A 16,703-nucleotide genomic window follows, 5' to 3' on the forward strand; every position below is an offset into this window, starting at 1 on the left:
ACATCAGATGCAAAATATGGTATGTATTAAAGTTAGATAGATGTACCTAAAGCTGACAATGAATTAATAACTGATTGCTGCTACAATCAGCATTCAGCTCAAAACAAACAAGGTAAGATCCATGGTTTTCATTCAGTTGAAGAGATGGGATATCGTTCCTATCCAAACTCATTAAGAATAAATATTCTTCAGTTAGAAATATTTAGCACAACAGCTTGCTCTGACCTACAAATTGTCAATTAAATTGGACTAGGTTTTACACCATGGTGAGAAGTGGGGTTTGTATCACAACAGTGTATCACCCTATATTCACTAACTGGTCAAATCACTCAATGAATGGACATAATATGTTTAAAATAAGGCTGGTGAGCTGCAGCAACCTTTTTCATCACACTATGTGCTTTTAAAGAATGGTTTGATCAATCGATCGGTCTGGATAAAACCCAGCAGTGAAGGAACTATGTGCTAATATTATCCTTTAACTATTAGCAGTTTATATATTGGTTTAATTTTATCATTCGGTCTCACAATGTGGTTCCCTTACACATGCGAGAAGCTACATATATTTATACGCAGGGAGCTGCCCTCTGCAGGCAAAAGGAACATGTTCAGGCATTGCGCCTTTTTTGAATTAAACAAAAGTGTGGGGAACAATTATTCCCTGGTGCATTCTCCATTGCAACACTTCAACCAATCAGCACCCTTTTTTCATGCAGTATAAATTGTTAATCCCTTTGAAATTTGGCATTTTTGTATCTGTACTGATGAATACAAGATGAAAATCTTCAACAGCATGTCTCCTTTTATCAACAATACTAAAGTCTGATAACTGCATTGTTTTGTATCAATGCTTTACCTTAGCTAACTTAGTAATTTTAATAAATGATGAGTAGTATACTACTGGCAGGATGCAATCTAACACAATTACTCACTTTAACACCTCTCTTAATATCCTAAGTTCCTGTTGCTCCAATTCACTGATCTTGTCCTCGCCATCTGTCAAACATTCAGGTAGAACTCCTGCCAAGCAAAAAAAACATCTTTTTATGGTCAATTTGTAACCATCTAACATTTCCTTACTACAAGCTATTTTGCCACTATTTCAAATCTTGTTACATAAGTTTAATATGCTAAATGCAAAAGTTCTATAATAAAAGTAGCCTTTCCATGAGGGGAAATTAATTATTGTAGTGATTTATCACATTAAGACATTTTAACACAAATGGAAACAGGTGCTGTTTAATACTATTTCAATGGAAACAGGCGCTGTTTAATACTAAACAAAAACAGAATTACCTGGAAAAACTCAGCAGGTCTGGCAGCATCGGCGGAGAAGAAGAGTTGACGTTTCGAGTCCTCATGAGGACTCGAAACGTCAACTCTTTTCTTCTCCGTCGATGCTGCCAGACCTGCTGAGTTTTTCCAGGTAATTCTGTTTTTGTTTTGGATTTCCAGCATCCGCAGTAGTTTTTTGTTTTTATCTCTCTGTTTAATACTATTTCATTACTTTGGCAAATAAGGTTCAATCTATGCAAAGCCTATGTGTGATTATTGTATCACAGATTTCCTTTTCATATCATCTGCTGGTTCTCTACTTTAAGGATTGAGACGTTCCTTCCTCTACCATCCCCTACCTTCTTGGACTTCTGGGGAAGAGGTTCAGAGGTCGGAGGTTGGTTAGAGGGAGGGCAGAGTTCGAAGGCTAGGTTGGGAAGAAGATCGGAAAGGCTAGCTGGAGAGCAGTTGGGGTATATGGGAAAGGGAAATGAGATAGGAAAGCCCAGAGGGGAGTTCTGAAAGTCAGATTGGGCGGGTATCAGAAATCATCAGAAGGAACAGAGGGCGATCCGGAGTTGCAGCTAGGGAACGCAGAGGGAAAGAGGGGTCAGAAAGTCGGTGAAGGCCAGGTCTGTGGGAGATTGTGACAATGGAGGTACATGGGAGATCAGATTACAGGGAGGGATCTCATCACAAGGATGCAGAGGAGTGTGGCCATTGGCCAATCGTGGGAGTGGATTACAGCTTATGTTTGGCAGGCTAGGGACAATGGAGGGAGCACTCATGTTTCTTGTGTCCCTGATGTGCTGGAACTGGTAGTCCTCACTTCTCTTTATGTGCTGGATTTCCTGAGGCCCGGGAACATGCCTGGCTAGAGTAGAATTTAAATTAGTGATTAAATGACTGACCTGGAACCTGGGAGCAATTTGGTTGTTTGCCACACACTGTGCATCCTCCATTAAAACTGGAAGTGGGCAGATCAGGTTTGCATTCAAGATTTTTAACATTTTAACATCCCACGCAACTCAAACATTCTGTAGGTTAAAATTTCTCCCTCCGTCTCTGTTGACTCCAGTAATTTCCTAGAATTAACGTTAAACCAACAGGTCTATGATTACCTGTTTTTTAATCTGCTTCCCTTCATAAATAATGCAATGACATAAGAACACAAGAAATAGGAGCAGAAGCAGACCACATGGCCTGCACAGTCAGCTCCGCCATTCAATACAATCATGGCTGATCTTGGATTTCAACTTCACTTTCCTGTCCACTCCTTATATCCTTTGATTCCCTGAGGACCAAAAATCTGTCTATCCCAGCCTTAAATATATTCAACAATAGAGTATTGTCATGAAAATATTAAGCTATATAATGTTATTGGAAATTATTTTAAATTGAACTTGTCGTAGGGTCTGTGCCTGTGGGTGTGTGTCTTAATTGGATTAAAGCCAGCTAGTCTGGGTGCTTTCATGTATAGTGGTTTTGAGATGTTAAACACTAAGGTACAGGGTACATTTGCATTTTGTTGAATAAACCATTCAAGGACTGGGGGTGAAATTTTGCACCTAGCCCGGAGACACCAAGCAATATGTTTATATTACTAATAAAATTGGTACAATGAAAGGGGTTTTATTGTTAGAAGAGGTGGCGTTCAAAAGGCCTGGTGATACAATGAGAATTTACATTCAAAGGGAAGGCTAGGTATATATAGAACAGAGTTTTGTGTGTGAGTCAGAGGCATGTAATATCTAAGCAGCACTACCACTGTATCTGCGAAGGAACAAATTGAAAGGGACCTCATTTTGAATTCGTAAGATAAAATGTGCTTTGCCTGGTGCCTGTTTAAGTCTACGGGTTATTGTTGCCTTGGTGAAAATTTTAGGAGTGATTAATTTGGGGATTTGTTTAAAAGTTATTATGGTAGTAATTTGTAGACGTGTATGTGTTTAAATTTGTTGTTAAATTAGTAAATGTTTAATTTAATTTATATAAAAACCTCTGGAGGCTTGGTTTCATTTCCGAATTCAGAGTTGCATCTCAAACATAGCAATTGAAAATCTAGGTTATGACAGTTGTTTAAAGTGTTCCTCTGGGATTTTAAATGACTCAGCCTTTACCAAATGCTGTGTCATAACAGTATCCACAACCCTCTGGATGGCGAATTCAAAAGATTCGCAACACTTTGAGTGAATTAATTTCTCCTCATTTCAGTCCGAAATAATCAGCCTCTTATCCTGAGACTGTGCCCCTGAGTTTTAGAATCCCTGACCTGCAGAGACAATCTCTCAGCATCCACCCTTATCAAAGCCCTTCAGAATCTTGTATTTTTCACTCATTCTTCTAAACTGCAGAGAATATAGGCCCAATTTACTCAGCCTCTCATCATAGGACAATCCCCTCATCCCAGAGGCCAATTTAGTCAACCTTCGCTGTATGGCCTCTAATGCAAGTACAGAGGCACACATCCTGAATCTAAAGAGCTTTGGAAAATTAAGACTAATGCAGCTGCAATTCCTTCACCTGTTTCTTTTAACACACTGGGGAGAAAACCATCAGGTCCTGGAGATTTGTTTACCAAGAAGGAATGATAAATTTGTGTAAATCTTTTGTTTGGAATAGTGCATGTAGATTTGGGCAACCATTATAAAAAGGACATGAGAACCACAGAAAACATATGAGGTGCACACAGCAAGGTGATGCCAAGGGTAGGAAACAATGGCAATGAAGGGAGATCGAAATACTGGAACTAATCCCTCTGGAACAAAGTAAGCTAAACAAAAATCTAAAAGGGGTTAAAATTATGTAGGGCTCCAGTAGGGTGTATCACTGGTTGGGGAGTCAATGACAAGAAGTAATTGAAATAAAATTTCCATTATAGGACTTAAATGGTTTATCACACGGATGTTGCTGAGGCAGAGACATTGCATTTTTTATAAATATTTGAAACAGAGGAAGATGTACAGCTATGGGTACATAGCAAAAGAGGTATGTTAGTTTTGGATTACTCCAGCAATGTCACAATGCACTGAATGGCTTTCTTCTGCACCATAAACATCTCCTTATCTATTATGAAGAGACCTAAAAATTTAAGTGTTTGTTCGATATTCCTTCTTTGAAGTTTATCAGTTTTCATTTAGAAAGATTTAAAATAGCCTTTTAGATATCTTTTGTTTTGCTTCCAGCTGCAGCTAGTGTTCATGATAATTTTTCCACCTTAGAACTGAGATATTTTACAAGTGCAGTTCACAGGCACTTTTGCAGAAACTGTTTGTCTCTTACTTAGTTTTCTTTTATTTTTGGTATTTAGTTTCTTGTTCTGTTCATCTGTAATTTCATGATACCAAATGCATACACAAGTAATTTCCTATATCACTTAAGGTTGAAAATATTTTCCAGATTATCAGCCTGAAAGAATAATTCTGTTTTTCTTTTAGCTGCTGCCTAAGCATTTCCTGTTTTTATTTTAGCGTGTTTTTGGATGTTATATAGAAATTTGCGGTTCCACCAAGAGATTGTTAGCAAAATGAGAGCATATGGAATTGGAGGCAACCTTGTGACTTGGGTTGGTAATTGATTAGGAGATAGAAGGCAAAGAACAACAAAAAAGGGAATGCACTCCGATTGGGAATGTACTCTGACAGGTATCAGGACGGTAGTCCCAGTTTTTCACCATGTACATCAGTGGTTCAGACAAAGGAAAAAAGAATTGTACTTCCAAGTTTGCAGATGACACTAAATTAGGAAGCACATTAAGTTGTGTAGATGGGAACAGAAAGTTACAAAGGGACAGTGCAAAAGAACTTGCATATGATATAGCATCTTAAATGTAGTCAAATGTCCCAAGGCTCTTCACAGGAACGTTATCAAATAAAATGTGACCCCAAACACAAAAGGAGATATTAAGGCATATGACCATGCGTTTGGTTAAAGAGGTAGGTTTAAAGGAACAAAGAGATAGAGAATCAGAGAGGTTTAGAGAGGGAATTCCAGAGTTGAGGGCTTGGCAGCTGAAGGAGTGGCCATCAAAGGTGGAGCAATTAAAACTGAGGATGCAATGGAGGCCAGAATTGGAGGAATCCTGATATGTCAGAGGGTTGTACAGCTGGAAGAGATTACAATGATAGGGAAACTCTTTCGAGTTACCAACAGTCACAGATTGCAACTTCTTTCGAGTACAATCACAGTTCTTGGTTTTTCCAGGAGTGGGACATGAACACACAACCCTCTGATTCAAAGGCGAGCGTGCTACGAACAGGGTAAGGCCACAGAGTGATTTGAAAACAAGGTGAGAATTTTAAAATCAAGATATTGCTTAATTGGGAGCTAATATAGGTAAGTGAGCACAAGGTGATGTGTGAACAGGGGCAGAATTTTGCCTTCGTCAGGCGGGTGCAGCAGGCAGGCCTGGGGAGCGGCCGCAAAAGCGTCCACTGACCATGATCGGGGCCCGACCGTGATTTCACGCTGCTAGGCCAATTAAGACCTGCCCAGCGTGAAATGCATGCTGCAGCGCTCAGTGCTGCCTGTGTGGGCAGGGGAGCAAATCAGAATATTCTCTTAATAGCGAGAGACGAGAAACTGGAGGAGCAAAGGGATTTAGGTGTTTAGCTACACAAATCACTAAAAGCTAGTGCACAGATTCAAAAGGTATTCATAAAAGCAAATGGAATGTTGGCACTTATTTCGAGGAGCTTGAAATACAAGTGAGGGGAAGTTATGCTTCAGTAGTACAGAGCCTTGGTCAGACCCATTCTGAAGTACCGAGTTCAAATTTGGACACTATTTCCCACGAATATATTGACTTTCGAGGGGTACACTGCAGGCTCATCAGAAATGATACCAAAGACTTGAAAGATTACAATTTTGAGGACAGTTTACATAAAATACATGGTCTTCCCTTGCATTTAGAAGGTTAAGGGGGATCTAATTGTGATGTTTACAATGATATATGGATTTTATAGAATAGGAACAGAGAAGCTATTTCCTCTGCTGGGGAATCCAAAACAAGGCATCACAATTTTAAAATGAGATGCAACCTATTTAGGAGATGAAAGTAGTAAGTACTTTTTTTTAAATACAAAGGGTAGTAGAAATGCGGCACAGAGCCCACCAAAAGACTGTAGATGCTGGGTCGATCAAAGCTTTCAAGATTAAGATTGAAAGATTTTTATTAAGTAAGGTTATCAAGGGATATGGACCAATGCCACGTGAACAGAGTTGAACAAGTCAGCCAAGTTCTAATTTTACAGTGCAACAGAAACATAGAAACTAGGAGCAGGAGTAAACCATTCGGCCCTTCGAGCCTGCTCTGCCATTCAATATGATCATGGATGTTCCTCTATCTCAATGCCATATTCCTGCTTTCTCTCCATACCCCTTGATGCCCCTAATATCCAAAAAATTATCAATTTCTTTCTTGAATATACTCAGTGACCCGGCCTTCACAGCCTTCTGTGGTAGAGAATTCCACAGGTTGACCACCCTCTGATTGAAGAAATTTTTCCTCATCTCAGTCCTAAATCGCCTGCCCCGTATCCTGAGACTGTGGCCCCCGGTTCTAGACTCTCCAACCAGGGGAAACATCCTCCCTGCATCTAGTCTGTCTAGCCCTGTTAGAAGTTTATACGTTTCAATCAGATCTTGAGTTTCCCTGATATATTCTTTATCTTATGTCTGGCTCCTTAACAAATATTTGTTGGGAGAGCAAGCCCAATGTTCTTACAAAAGAACTTGCATATGATATAGCACCTTAAATGTAGTCAGATGTCCCAAGGCTCTTCACAGGAATGTTATCAAATAAAATGTGACCCCAAACCACAAAAGGAGATAATAAGGCATATGACCAGGTGTTTGATTAAAGAGGCAGGTTTAAAGGAGGAAAGAGACAGAGAATCAGAGAGGTTTAGAGAGGGGATTCCAGACTTGAGGGCTTGGCAGCTGAAGGGATGGCTTATAAATTGCTTTCCTACCACCATCGAAAACACAAACTTTAACGATACCTTGATCGCCTTTCATGAATGTTAGACATTTCCCAACAAACTCCTGCAATTTTCTGACTGACCAAATAATGCTTTTAATGAAAATTTGCTATTGAGGCAATCTGATACTCCTTATCAGCATCAGTTTTGACACTACAGTGATTCGGTAATTAAAATATTCCATGACAATAACATGAATTTATAACTTAATTTAACATTTGCTTGCTCTTATTACCATTTCTCTCTTGAATCATCCGAAGAGCTTGTAATTGCAGTTCAACATTTTTCTGTAACATCAGTGACTTAAAGACTTGAAAATCTTCTGCAGCTAGTACTGGTTGGAAGACAGGCTATTAAAAAAGAAAGCTTATTTTGAAAATATAAAACAAACAAAAAAAACATATTTGTATAGCACCTTTAACATGATAAGATATCCCAAGGTACTTCACAGGAGTATTATAAAACAAAAGATGACACTGCGCCACATTGATCAAGCTTTTGGTCATCTGACCTAAGAAGCAGAATTTAAAGAGTGTCTCATATAAAGGAGGAGCGAGAGCTAAAGGGGCTTGTTAAAGGCTAGTGACACACTTAATTAAACTATTTAATAGCAGATTACATCAAAACCCAGCGCACCAATTTCTCAAATAATGCATAACACTGTAAAAATTATATACTATTTAATTTTCTGTTCAAACCAGTTGTTTCGCAAAAACACATGAAAATTGAGAAGCAAATGAATTCAGAAGAGTAATTAATTCTTACACACAAAAACTAAGGGAAACTAAGCCTGAAACTGAAATTTGGAATCAAAACTTCTGTGGAAATTGAAACTGGTTGAAACCAGATAAAAGGATTCAGAGTCATCCAAGCTCAGATGATGATCCCAGTGGTGCAGTACAGGCAGGCTAAAGAAGGTGGAGGCTGGATCCAGCAGCTGGGAATAGGCAAACATGCAGTTGTTGCAGCTGTTTCTGTTACTTCAAGATGGCATGAATGGATCCATGCCATCCTTGTAAATATTATCAATTTTCTTATTGTGTATACTCATGTAAAAGTCGAGTTTTTGAGACCAAAATTTAGGCCAAAGTCATGAAGTCAACTTTTATACAGGTAATATTTGAGGGGTTGTCAGGTGTGTTTGATTTGGGCCAAAAAAATACGGTTACAATGGAATAAAGTAAAAACCAAGACCACTAAAGAATTCATATCAATTTTCATCATGTCAATTTAATAATTTGAATAAATAAAAACAAAACTTAAATATAGAAATTTTTACTACTTATACGTTGACAATGAAATTGAACCATTAACATCTCTAGGATTATACCTTGGAACCAAATTTTTGGGCTTTGATCCCTGAAACCTAGAGTCGTCTTTTACACAAGGTATATGAAAAATTGTGTCTTTTTTAGGCCAAAAATCATTGGGTCCGCTTTTACATGAGTTTGACTTTTACAAGGGAATATGCGATTTTCATATTGAAATAAAGGGCTTGATTTTAACTGTCTAAATCTGGTGGAAACTGGGCCAGTGGGGGTTGGCTTGATGGCAGGCAGTTAAAATTCACTGGAAACACCTGCATTCACCAATCTTGCTTCCTTCAGTGATGGAATCCATTGTTTCAAAGTTTTTATTCTTTGAGACAGACTCTAATTAAAAGGAAAACTGAAAAAGGAAACTAACCTTCCAGTTTCTAGGGAAACTAAGACAGAAACTAAGATTGGAGACAAAAACTTCTGGAGAAACTGAAACTGGTTGAAACCAGATAAAAGGACACAGACATCCAGGCTCAAATGATGATCCCAATGCTGCAATACAGGAAGGCTGAAGAGAGGCTAGATCCAACAGATGGGAACAGTTGAACACAAAGTTGCTGCAGCTGTTCAGTTCCTTGGAGATAACATTAGTGAATCCATGCCATCAAGTCCATCGTTAGTAGAATTGAGGAGATTCTGCAGAAGTGCGCTATTTTGGTGAAGTTTGTGCCCATTGAACTCAGGTTGGTAGTGTGTTGTGGTTGCCCAGGATCAAGCTAAATCCTGGAGGAAGAAGAACTAGAATTCTTTGTGAGAAAAACAGAATTTTGAAGAACTTTGGGGCTGAGATTGACGATACATGCTGAGTGGACTGCCAAGAAAATTTGAGATATCTCTCTCAGTTTTATTTGCTATTTAATCTGTAATTTATAGTTACACTCAACAACAAGTTGCCTGTTAATTATGTTAATTCACATTGATTTGGGATTTTATAGTTACAGTAAAAGTTTTGAACAGTGAAATCTTGTCCATTGGTTTCCTTGTTGGGGTCGTTTGGTAAATTGAGTTCTTTTGGTTTGCTGGATTCTACAGGGATTATAACACTTCTTAATGTGTCCCTATATTTACACGCTCTTTTGAGCAGATAAATGCTGGCCTAGCCAGCAACGCCCACATCACATGAACTAATATAAAAAAAAGCATGTCACCCACCAGGAAGAAAGTGGGTTCTTACTTTAAATATACAAATTGGGCTTTGTGATATGGGATGGGGCTGGGGGGGGCAGTGTCGGTTTCTCTAACAGGTAAAACCTGCTGGGAAATTGTTCGACCCAAGGTCCACAAGGTTAAGTATTATATTTATTTTTCATGTTTTTCTGTTGATCTGAAGAGATAGTGATGTCCTCTGGGCCTCACAAGGAAGCCTTGGTTCTTCCTGGCACTGGGCACCTCCCCCTCTCCATCATAAACAACTGCAGCCAGAAATCCCTCCACCTTCTCCAATAGATGGCAGACCACTCTCCTCCACACCAATAAAGTGCTTCCCCTTCCCCTGATCACTGCCATTCTTATCCAGACTGCAGCCAATGCCAAGATCTCCATGTCTCCACCCTTGCCAGGTTCTCCCTGTGCTATCATACTTGCCTACACCCTCATTGCTTCTCTTGTTAATATCTGAACCAAAGCATCACTATAGAAGACAACCCAAATTAGACTTGTTTAAAATTTACCATCACAGACCAAAATACATTTTTGTCTTAAAACAAAGATACTAGTTCTGAGGCATTGTTGACTTGAATGTCATGACTCACTGGGGATAGTGCGCTGTAATTTCGAGCCCAAATGTTCCCCAAGCCGCGACAAATGTGAAAAGTTTGACCAAACCACCAGATTGCCCCAATTCTACCTAACTGTTTAATTTAGGTTAACAGAATACAAGCACGAGGTTTGTAAACTTAAGTAAATCACTATTTATTGAACAAATTGCCTTTAACTAATGGCAAAAGAAAGAAATATGAACTGCTAACTTCTAACTCAACAACTTAAACCCCCCAACACACACACTTTAAGGGTGAGATAAAACAGTTAAATAGCTCCAATCCGGAGTACAGGATTAGATGGGTTGATTTTGACTGATGTCTTCCAAATTCCTTGCAGTTTGTTGTTGATGACATGAGGTGGTCTCCCGACACTTTCAGTCTGTGGTTCACTGGTTGAAAAACTTGCTTTTCAATGTCTCTACTGGTGAGTTTCCCCCTTTCCTCTTGAGAAGGGTTTTCAGAGAAAGCAGGTTACAGAGATGTGAGGGATAGCCAGCTAGCTATTATGGCAGAATTGCTGGAATATTACAAACACAGGAGAGAGGTTTCAGGTCTTCCCTCTTTTCAGGCTAGGAGCTGTTCTGCCTGCATTGTTACCAAACAAAACCCTGGTCACCTGGTCAGAAGCCAATTAAAATGCTGTCGTCAAGCAGTTCTTCTTAGTCCAGAGCCCACTTCCGGCACCATCCTGTTCTCTGATGTTCCAGGATAGCAACATTGTAGATATTCCTTCTTCCTGCTCCAGGGAACATGTCTTTCAATTGCAGCCATGGTGGTTTTTTAAAGCCACAGTCCAAAAATAAAAAACAGACTCTTTACAAATCGAATATCTGTTCAAATTTTCATGTTACTCTGACTATACCCAGCTATTTTCCATTTGAAATGCTATTTAAAAATGAAGTGTTTAACAAGTCTACAATTGCTTCAATTAACTGCAATGACAGTAAGTAATTGAGCCAACCAGGTAAAAACGTCCTAAGTTTAATTCCTAGTTAGCTTTCAGTTTGTGAAAGAGAATACTGTCAGATTCCTGTTCTTGATCACTAGGAGCCACTTCCCCTCAAAACTTTCTAATATTCCTAATTTATCAGGCAAGAGGTCATAAAGAAGGCTAATTTGGCAAATAAAAAGTCAAGACTGAATTAGAACACAAATCCACCAATGCCAGAATGCCTTTGCCACCAAAGAAGGAAGCAATCCTATCCAAGACATCAGGCCCATGAAATTCAAGAAATGAAAACAAACAGTGGGGCAAATCTACATGATTAATTAGGAAAGCCAGCATGGATTTGATAAAGGAAAATCAGATTTAACTAACTTGACTGAGTTTTTTGATGAGGTAACAGAGAGGATTGATAATGGTAGTGCAGTTGATGTGGTGTACATTGACTTCCAAAAGGTGTTTGATAAAATGCTGCACAATAGGTTGGTCAGCAAAGTTAAAGCCCATGTAATAAAAGGGATGACAGCAGCATGGGTACGACGTTGGCCAAGTGATGATCAAAATCCGTCTAACTCTGCCTTGAATATATTCAAAGACCCAAAAATTCCTGTCTCGTCTTAAATGGGAAACCCTTTATTTTTAAACTGTTACCCTTGTTCAAAATCACGAGGGAGTCAGATGGAGTAGATAGAGAAACTGTTCCCATTGGTAGAAAGATTGAGAAGCAGAGGACACCAATTTAACGTGAATGGCAAAAGAACCAAAGATGACATGAGGAAAAACCTTTTTGTGCAGCGAGTGGTTAGAATCTGAAATGCACTGAGAGTATGGAAGGCAGATGCAAATATGGTTTCAATAGAGATTTGGATAATTTTCTGTCGAGAAAAAAAGATTGCATGGCTATGGGGAAAAGGCAGGGCCGTGGAACCAGCTGAATCGCTCTTGCACAGTGCACATGGACAGAGCGGACAAAATGGCCTCCTCCTGCTCCTCCTGTGCTGTAACCATTCTATTCAATGGTTCTTAATTCTTGTATATATCATGCACTTTAATTACGTCTACAGAAGTCGTCACACGTTTCTGGTTACTTGTTTATTTTGGTAGGAAGTATGCTTACAACTAACCACTGATTTGCTCAAATATCAACAGGTAAGAGAAGTTTTTTGTGACATTACTGCTTCATCACCTCATCTTGCAAGTACTATATAAGCACATACAAAATCCCCAGCTCACAATTTTGCTCCTTGGCCAATGACACAAATGTGGCATCCTTCAATTTTGTTATTATCATCACCCTATCTGAAGGAACAAGACTTTACAGTTTAAATTGTTCAATTGTAGGCCAGAGTTTGATTGGCATTGCATTAACCATTTCACTTGGTTAAAAAGATACTTCGACTGTTAGTTAGTTTATTGAACAATGTGCAAATCCAGAAAATACTTAAAAATGATGGGAAGGCCAAGGGTGAATGCTGTTCGTGTAAAACAAATACCAGAATGATGTAAATCAATCAACAAGTTCTGATGGTCTATGCATATGGGCTTCCAGTCACACTGTCCCCGCACGCTCTTCAGAACCATGCCACTGACTCTATACTACCTCTCCCTATCCCTTCTGGCAAACTGCAACACTTCACACTTCTCTGTATTAAATTCCATTTGCCACTCTCTACCCATTCTGCTAGCTTATCTATATTCTGTTGCTGTCAATATGTATCATTGTCAATGTTTGCCACTGTTCCAAGTTTGGCATCATCAACAAATTTTGAAGTTTTACTCTATATTTCAGTAACCGAATTATTGATATCCATCAAGAAAATCAGTGGTCCTAGCACTGACCCTTGGGGAACACCACTGCCAATCAATCTCCAGTCAGAAAAATAACCATTTACCACAACTCACTACTCCTTACTCAAGCTGACACTGACCCCACTATTTCACAAACCTCAATTTTATTAACCAGCCTTTTATGTTGAACTTTGTCAAAAGCTTTCTTAAAAATCAATATAGACAACATCAATTGCATTCCATTCACCAAACTTCTCTGTTATTTCATCAGAAAATTCACTCAGATTAGTCAAGCATGATATGCTTTTTACAAATCTGTGCTGGCTCTCCTTAATTGACTCAAATCTCTCCAAGTGTCTGCTGATTTTTTCCCCGATTATGGTTTCTAAATCATTACCCACAACTAACGTTAAACTGACTGGCCTGTATTTGCTAGGACCGTACTTACATCCTTTCTTGAATAAGGGTGTCGCATTTGCCACACTCAATCCTCTGACACCTTCCCTGCATCTGGGAAGACTAGAGGATTAATGGCAATCCCCTCTGTTATTCCCACTCGCTTTGCCAACTTAGGGGCAGGCAATTCAGGCCAGGCAACCTATCCACTCTAAGCACAGCCAGCCTTTCTAGCATATCCAGCCTCTCAATTTTCACCCCATCCATTACCTCTACTATCTCCACTTCTATTGCTTTTTGTTAGCATAATTTTCCTTATTAAACACTGATACAAAGTACTCTATAGCTTGAATTTTCAATCCCAAGAGTTGCGAAAATTCCTGGCTCCAAAAACTCAACCCAGGTAAAAGTGCCCCGGATGCTCCAATTTTGGTTCTTTTGGTGGGGGGGAAACGGGGTGTAACGGGAGTCAAGCCTGCTGTCCCGGAAAGATTTTGGAGGCAGCCACAAGGGCTGCAGAGTGTGGAGATGGGCTGTATGAAAAGCCCGCCTCAGTGATCTAGGACTTTATCCCGTTTGTAAAACAATAAAACAAAGGAACAGCCTTCCAACCCTCAAAACCCCTGACCCTCACACACACACTTGCTATGCCCTATCCATGCCAACACATGTCCCCCACCCATCCCCATGGCCCCTCATACCAACCTCTGCCTTTCCACTCACGTCCCCCATGGCCCTTTATAGCCCCATTCCAACTCATGCCAACGCCCCCCACCCACAACCCTTTGTTCTTACATCTTCCATGTCAACTCACCCAGTATTCACCATGGGCAGTCCCTCAGAACCCATGATAGCTGAAAGGAAATAAAGTTCCAAGTGTCAATTGCAGGTTTTATTTTTTTTTAAAAACACTCATTCATAACCCATTCACTACATTTACATTCCTTCAACTACATAATCCCTTATAAAAAGGGATTTCATCCAAGTGCTTAATCCCTTATAAATTCAAGCATTTATGTTCAAAGCCCCACATCAAAGACTTCATAATCACTTGGAGCTGTCAACCAAACTGTGAACCGACAGGCACCTCACTATGATGAAATGTTGTAAAATCAGTCATGAAGCACAAATCGCATTATGATAACCTTGAGGCTTATGTCAACAGAGAGAGTAGAGTGAAATAGCAAGCACCTTTTTTAAAACAGCTGTATTTATTTTAAAGGCCAGGAGATTTAAATGTTTTGACAATTCCCTTAACAAATTGATAGTTCCTACAAGTTTATCCACTTGTTATGCACATTCATCTCAAATTTTAACAACCTCAAAGGGCACCTCACCTCTCCCAAAGGGGTCCCTGTACCTATCCAAAAGGATACCCTAACTCTCCAAGGAACTCTGGCAGCTTCTACCTTCTCCTGCAAGATCCAAATCTCACCCACAAGTTGTGTTTTGAACATTCCGATTAAGATAATTAGATTTGTTTGAAGGCAACTGCACTTTTACATGTGCGGCTGCCTCCGTGAAGTATGGCTGTGCAAACTACAACCCACGGCCATTCCTCCTCCCCCCCCCCCACCCGTGTAAATGGTTGGTGTCAGGTTTGGTGGCGGGACTTCCAAAATTGGGGCTCAGGCACCATTTTGGCTAAACTGGAGACCCTCTCCACCTCAAAGGTCAGGCCTAAATATTCTAGCCTTACACTACACCTTTAAGCACATAGCACCCGCTTTGTCTCTAATAGGATCCTCTCTGCCACTTACTATCTGCTTACTATTTAAATGCCTGTAGAGGATTTTTGGTTACCCTTTTATGTTGACTGCTGTTCTATTCTCATATTCTCTCTTTCCCAGTCTTATTTTCCTCTTCATTTCCCCTCTCCATTTATTGTATCTTGATCTGGTTCTTGCCTGAAGAATTCACCTGATATGCATCAAAAGCCTTTTTTCATTCCAGTAAATTCTCTATCTCCCTCATCATCCAAGGAGCCCTGACCTTAGTCCCCCTACCTTTTGCCCTTGCCTGAATCTACCTAGCTTGTACTGCATACATCTCCTCCTTACTGTTTTGTTACAGTTTTTTCCTGTCAGTCTTTGTTTCCATTTTATCCTGGCTAGATACCTTCTCATCCCATTGAGTCTAGAAATGTATTTCCTTGCTCCTTTCTATTACTCATCTAAAACTTATGATACAATGATCATTATTGCCCAAGTGCTTCCCCACACTTAGTCCACGTGGCCTACCTCAGTCCTGAGCACCAAATCCCAGCAATCCCTTCCTAGTTAGATCGAGAACATGCTGCTCAAGGACTCAGTCCTCTCAGTCCTGAAAACATTTAAATTCCTCCCCCCCCCTCTTACCCTTTACTCTAACATTATCCCAATCTATATTTGGGTAATTTGAGTCCCCCAATATCACCACACTTTAGTTCATGCAAATTTCTGTGATTTCCATGCAGATTTGTTCCTCCAACTCTCTCTCACTATTTCAAGGCTGATAGAATACCCCCAATAGTGAGATCATATCCTACTGGTTTCTCAACTCAACTCAACAAAATGGACTCTCTGTCCTTGTTTCCAAAAGGACATCATGTCTCTCCAATACTATTATGTTCTCCCTACTCAGTACTGCTGCCCAACCTCCTTTTTTTTCCCCTTCCCTATCTTTTCTGTACAGTATATATCCTGGAATATTATGTACCCAGTTTTCACCATTTTTAAGCCTCTTTTCCATTATTAACAATACGTCATATTCTACTTAAACATGAAATTTCCTTTGAATTTAATATTTGCATTGTAATTGTTCATGACTCCACAGTACACAACTCAATGACTCAAGAAAAAAAAGGTTTGAACATCCCATACTATGGGAACATAGCAACAATTGCAATACCACAGAAACAAGTTTTCGACCACAAGATGGAGCTACCAGAACAGGACTAAGCAAACCCTTGTAATATGGAGAGAAGAGACCAGTAGGCCTTCCATAAATTCTCCATTCAATACCAGTTCTGAAGAACAATACTCATTTCTGTAGTGAAGAGCCCTCTCAGATGGGGAGGTGTAAATAAAGTTAGTTCAATAATGGCCACCTACTGTGAATCCAGTAATCCACATCAAAGTGTAATATACCATTTAACACCACCGTGCTAAATGGGATAGATTTCGAACCGATCTAGCAACTCAAAACTGCGCATCCATGACGCACTGTGGGCCATCAGCAGCAGAACTGTATTTAACCACAA

At 39.6% G+C, this 16,703-nt stretch overlaps 1 protein-coding gene across 4 annotated transcripts in view; it reads right to left on the reverse strand.

Moving 5' to 3' along the window:
- The window catches only part of cfap36 (cilia and flagella associated protein 36), a 137,646-nt gene that overhangs the window by 81,570 nt on the left and 39,373 nt on the right, over nt 1-16,703 (reverse strand). For all 4 annotated transcript variants that reach the window (XM_078556967.1, XM_078556968.1, XM_078556965.1 and 1 more), the window contains exons 4-5: nt 7,492-7,606; nt 933-1,020 (exon numbers count right to left, since the gene is read on the reverse strand). In XM_078556967.1, the coding sequence (XP_078413093.1) occupies nt 933-1,020; nt 7,492-7,606 (203 nt within the window). The remainder of the gene's footprint in view (nt 1-932; nt 1,021-7,491; nt 7,607-16,703) is intronic.

Source organism: Cetorhinus maximus, chromosome 14 (genome assembly GCF_964194155.1).
Source record: "Cetorhinus maximus chromosome 14, sCetMax3.hap1.1, whole genome shotgun sequence".
Taxonomy (NCBI): Eukaryota; Metazoa; Chordata; class Chondrichthyes; order Lamniformes; family Cetorhinidae; genus Cetorhinus; species Cetorhinus maximus.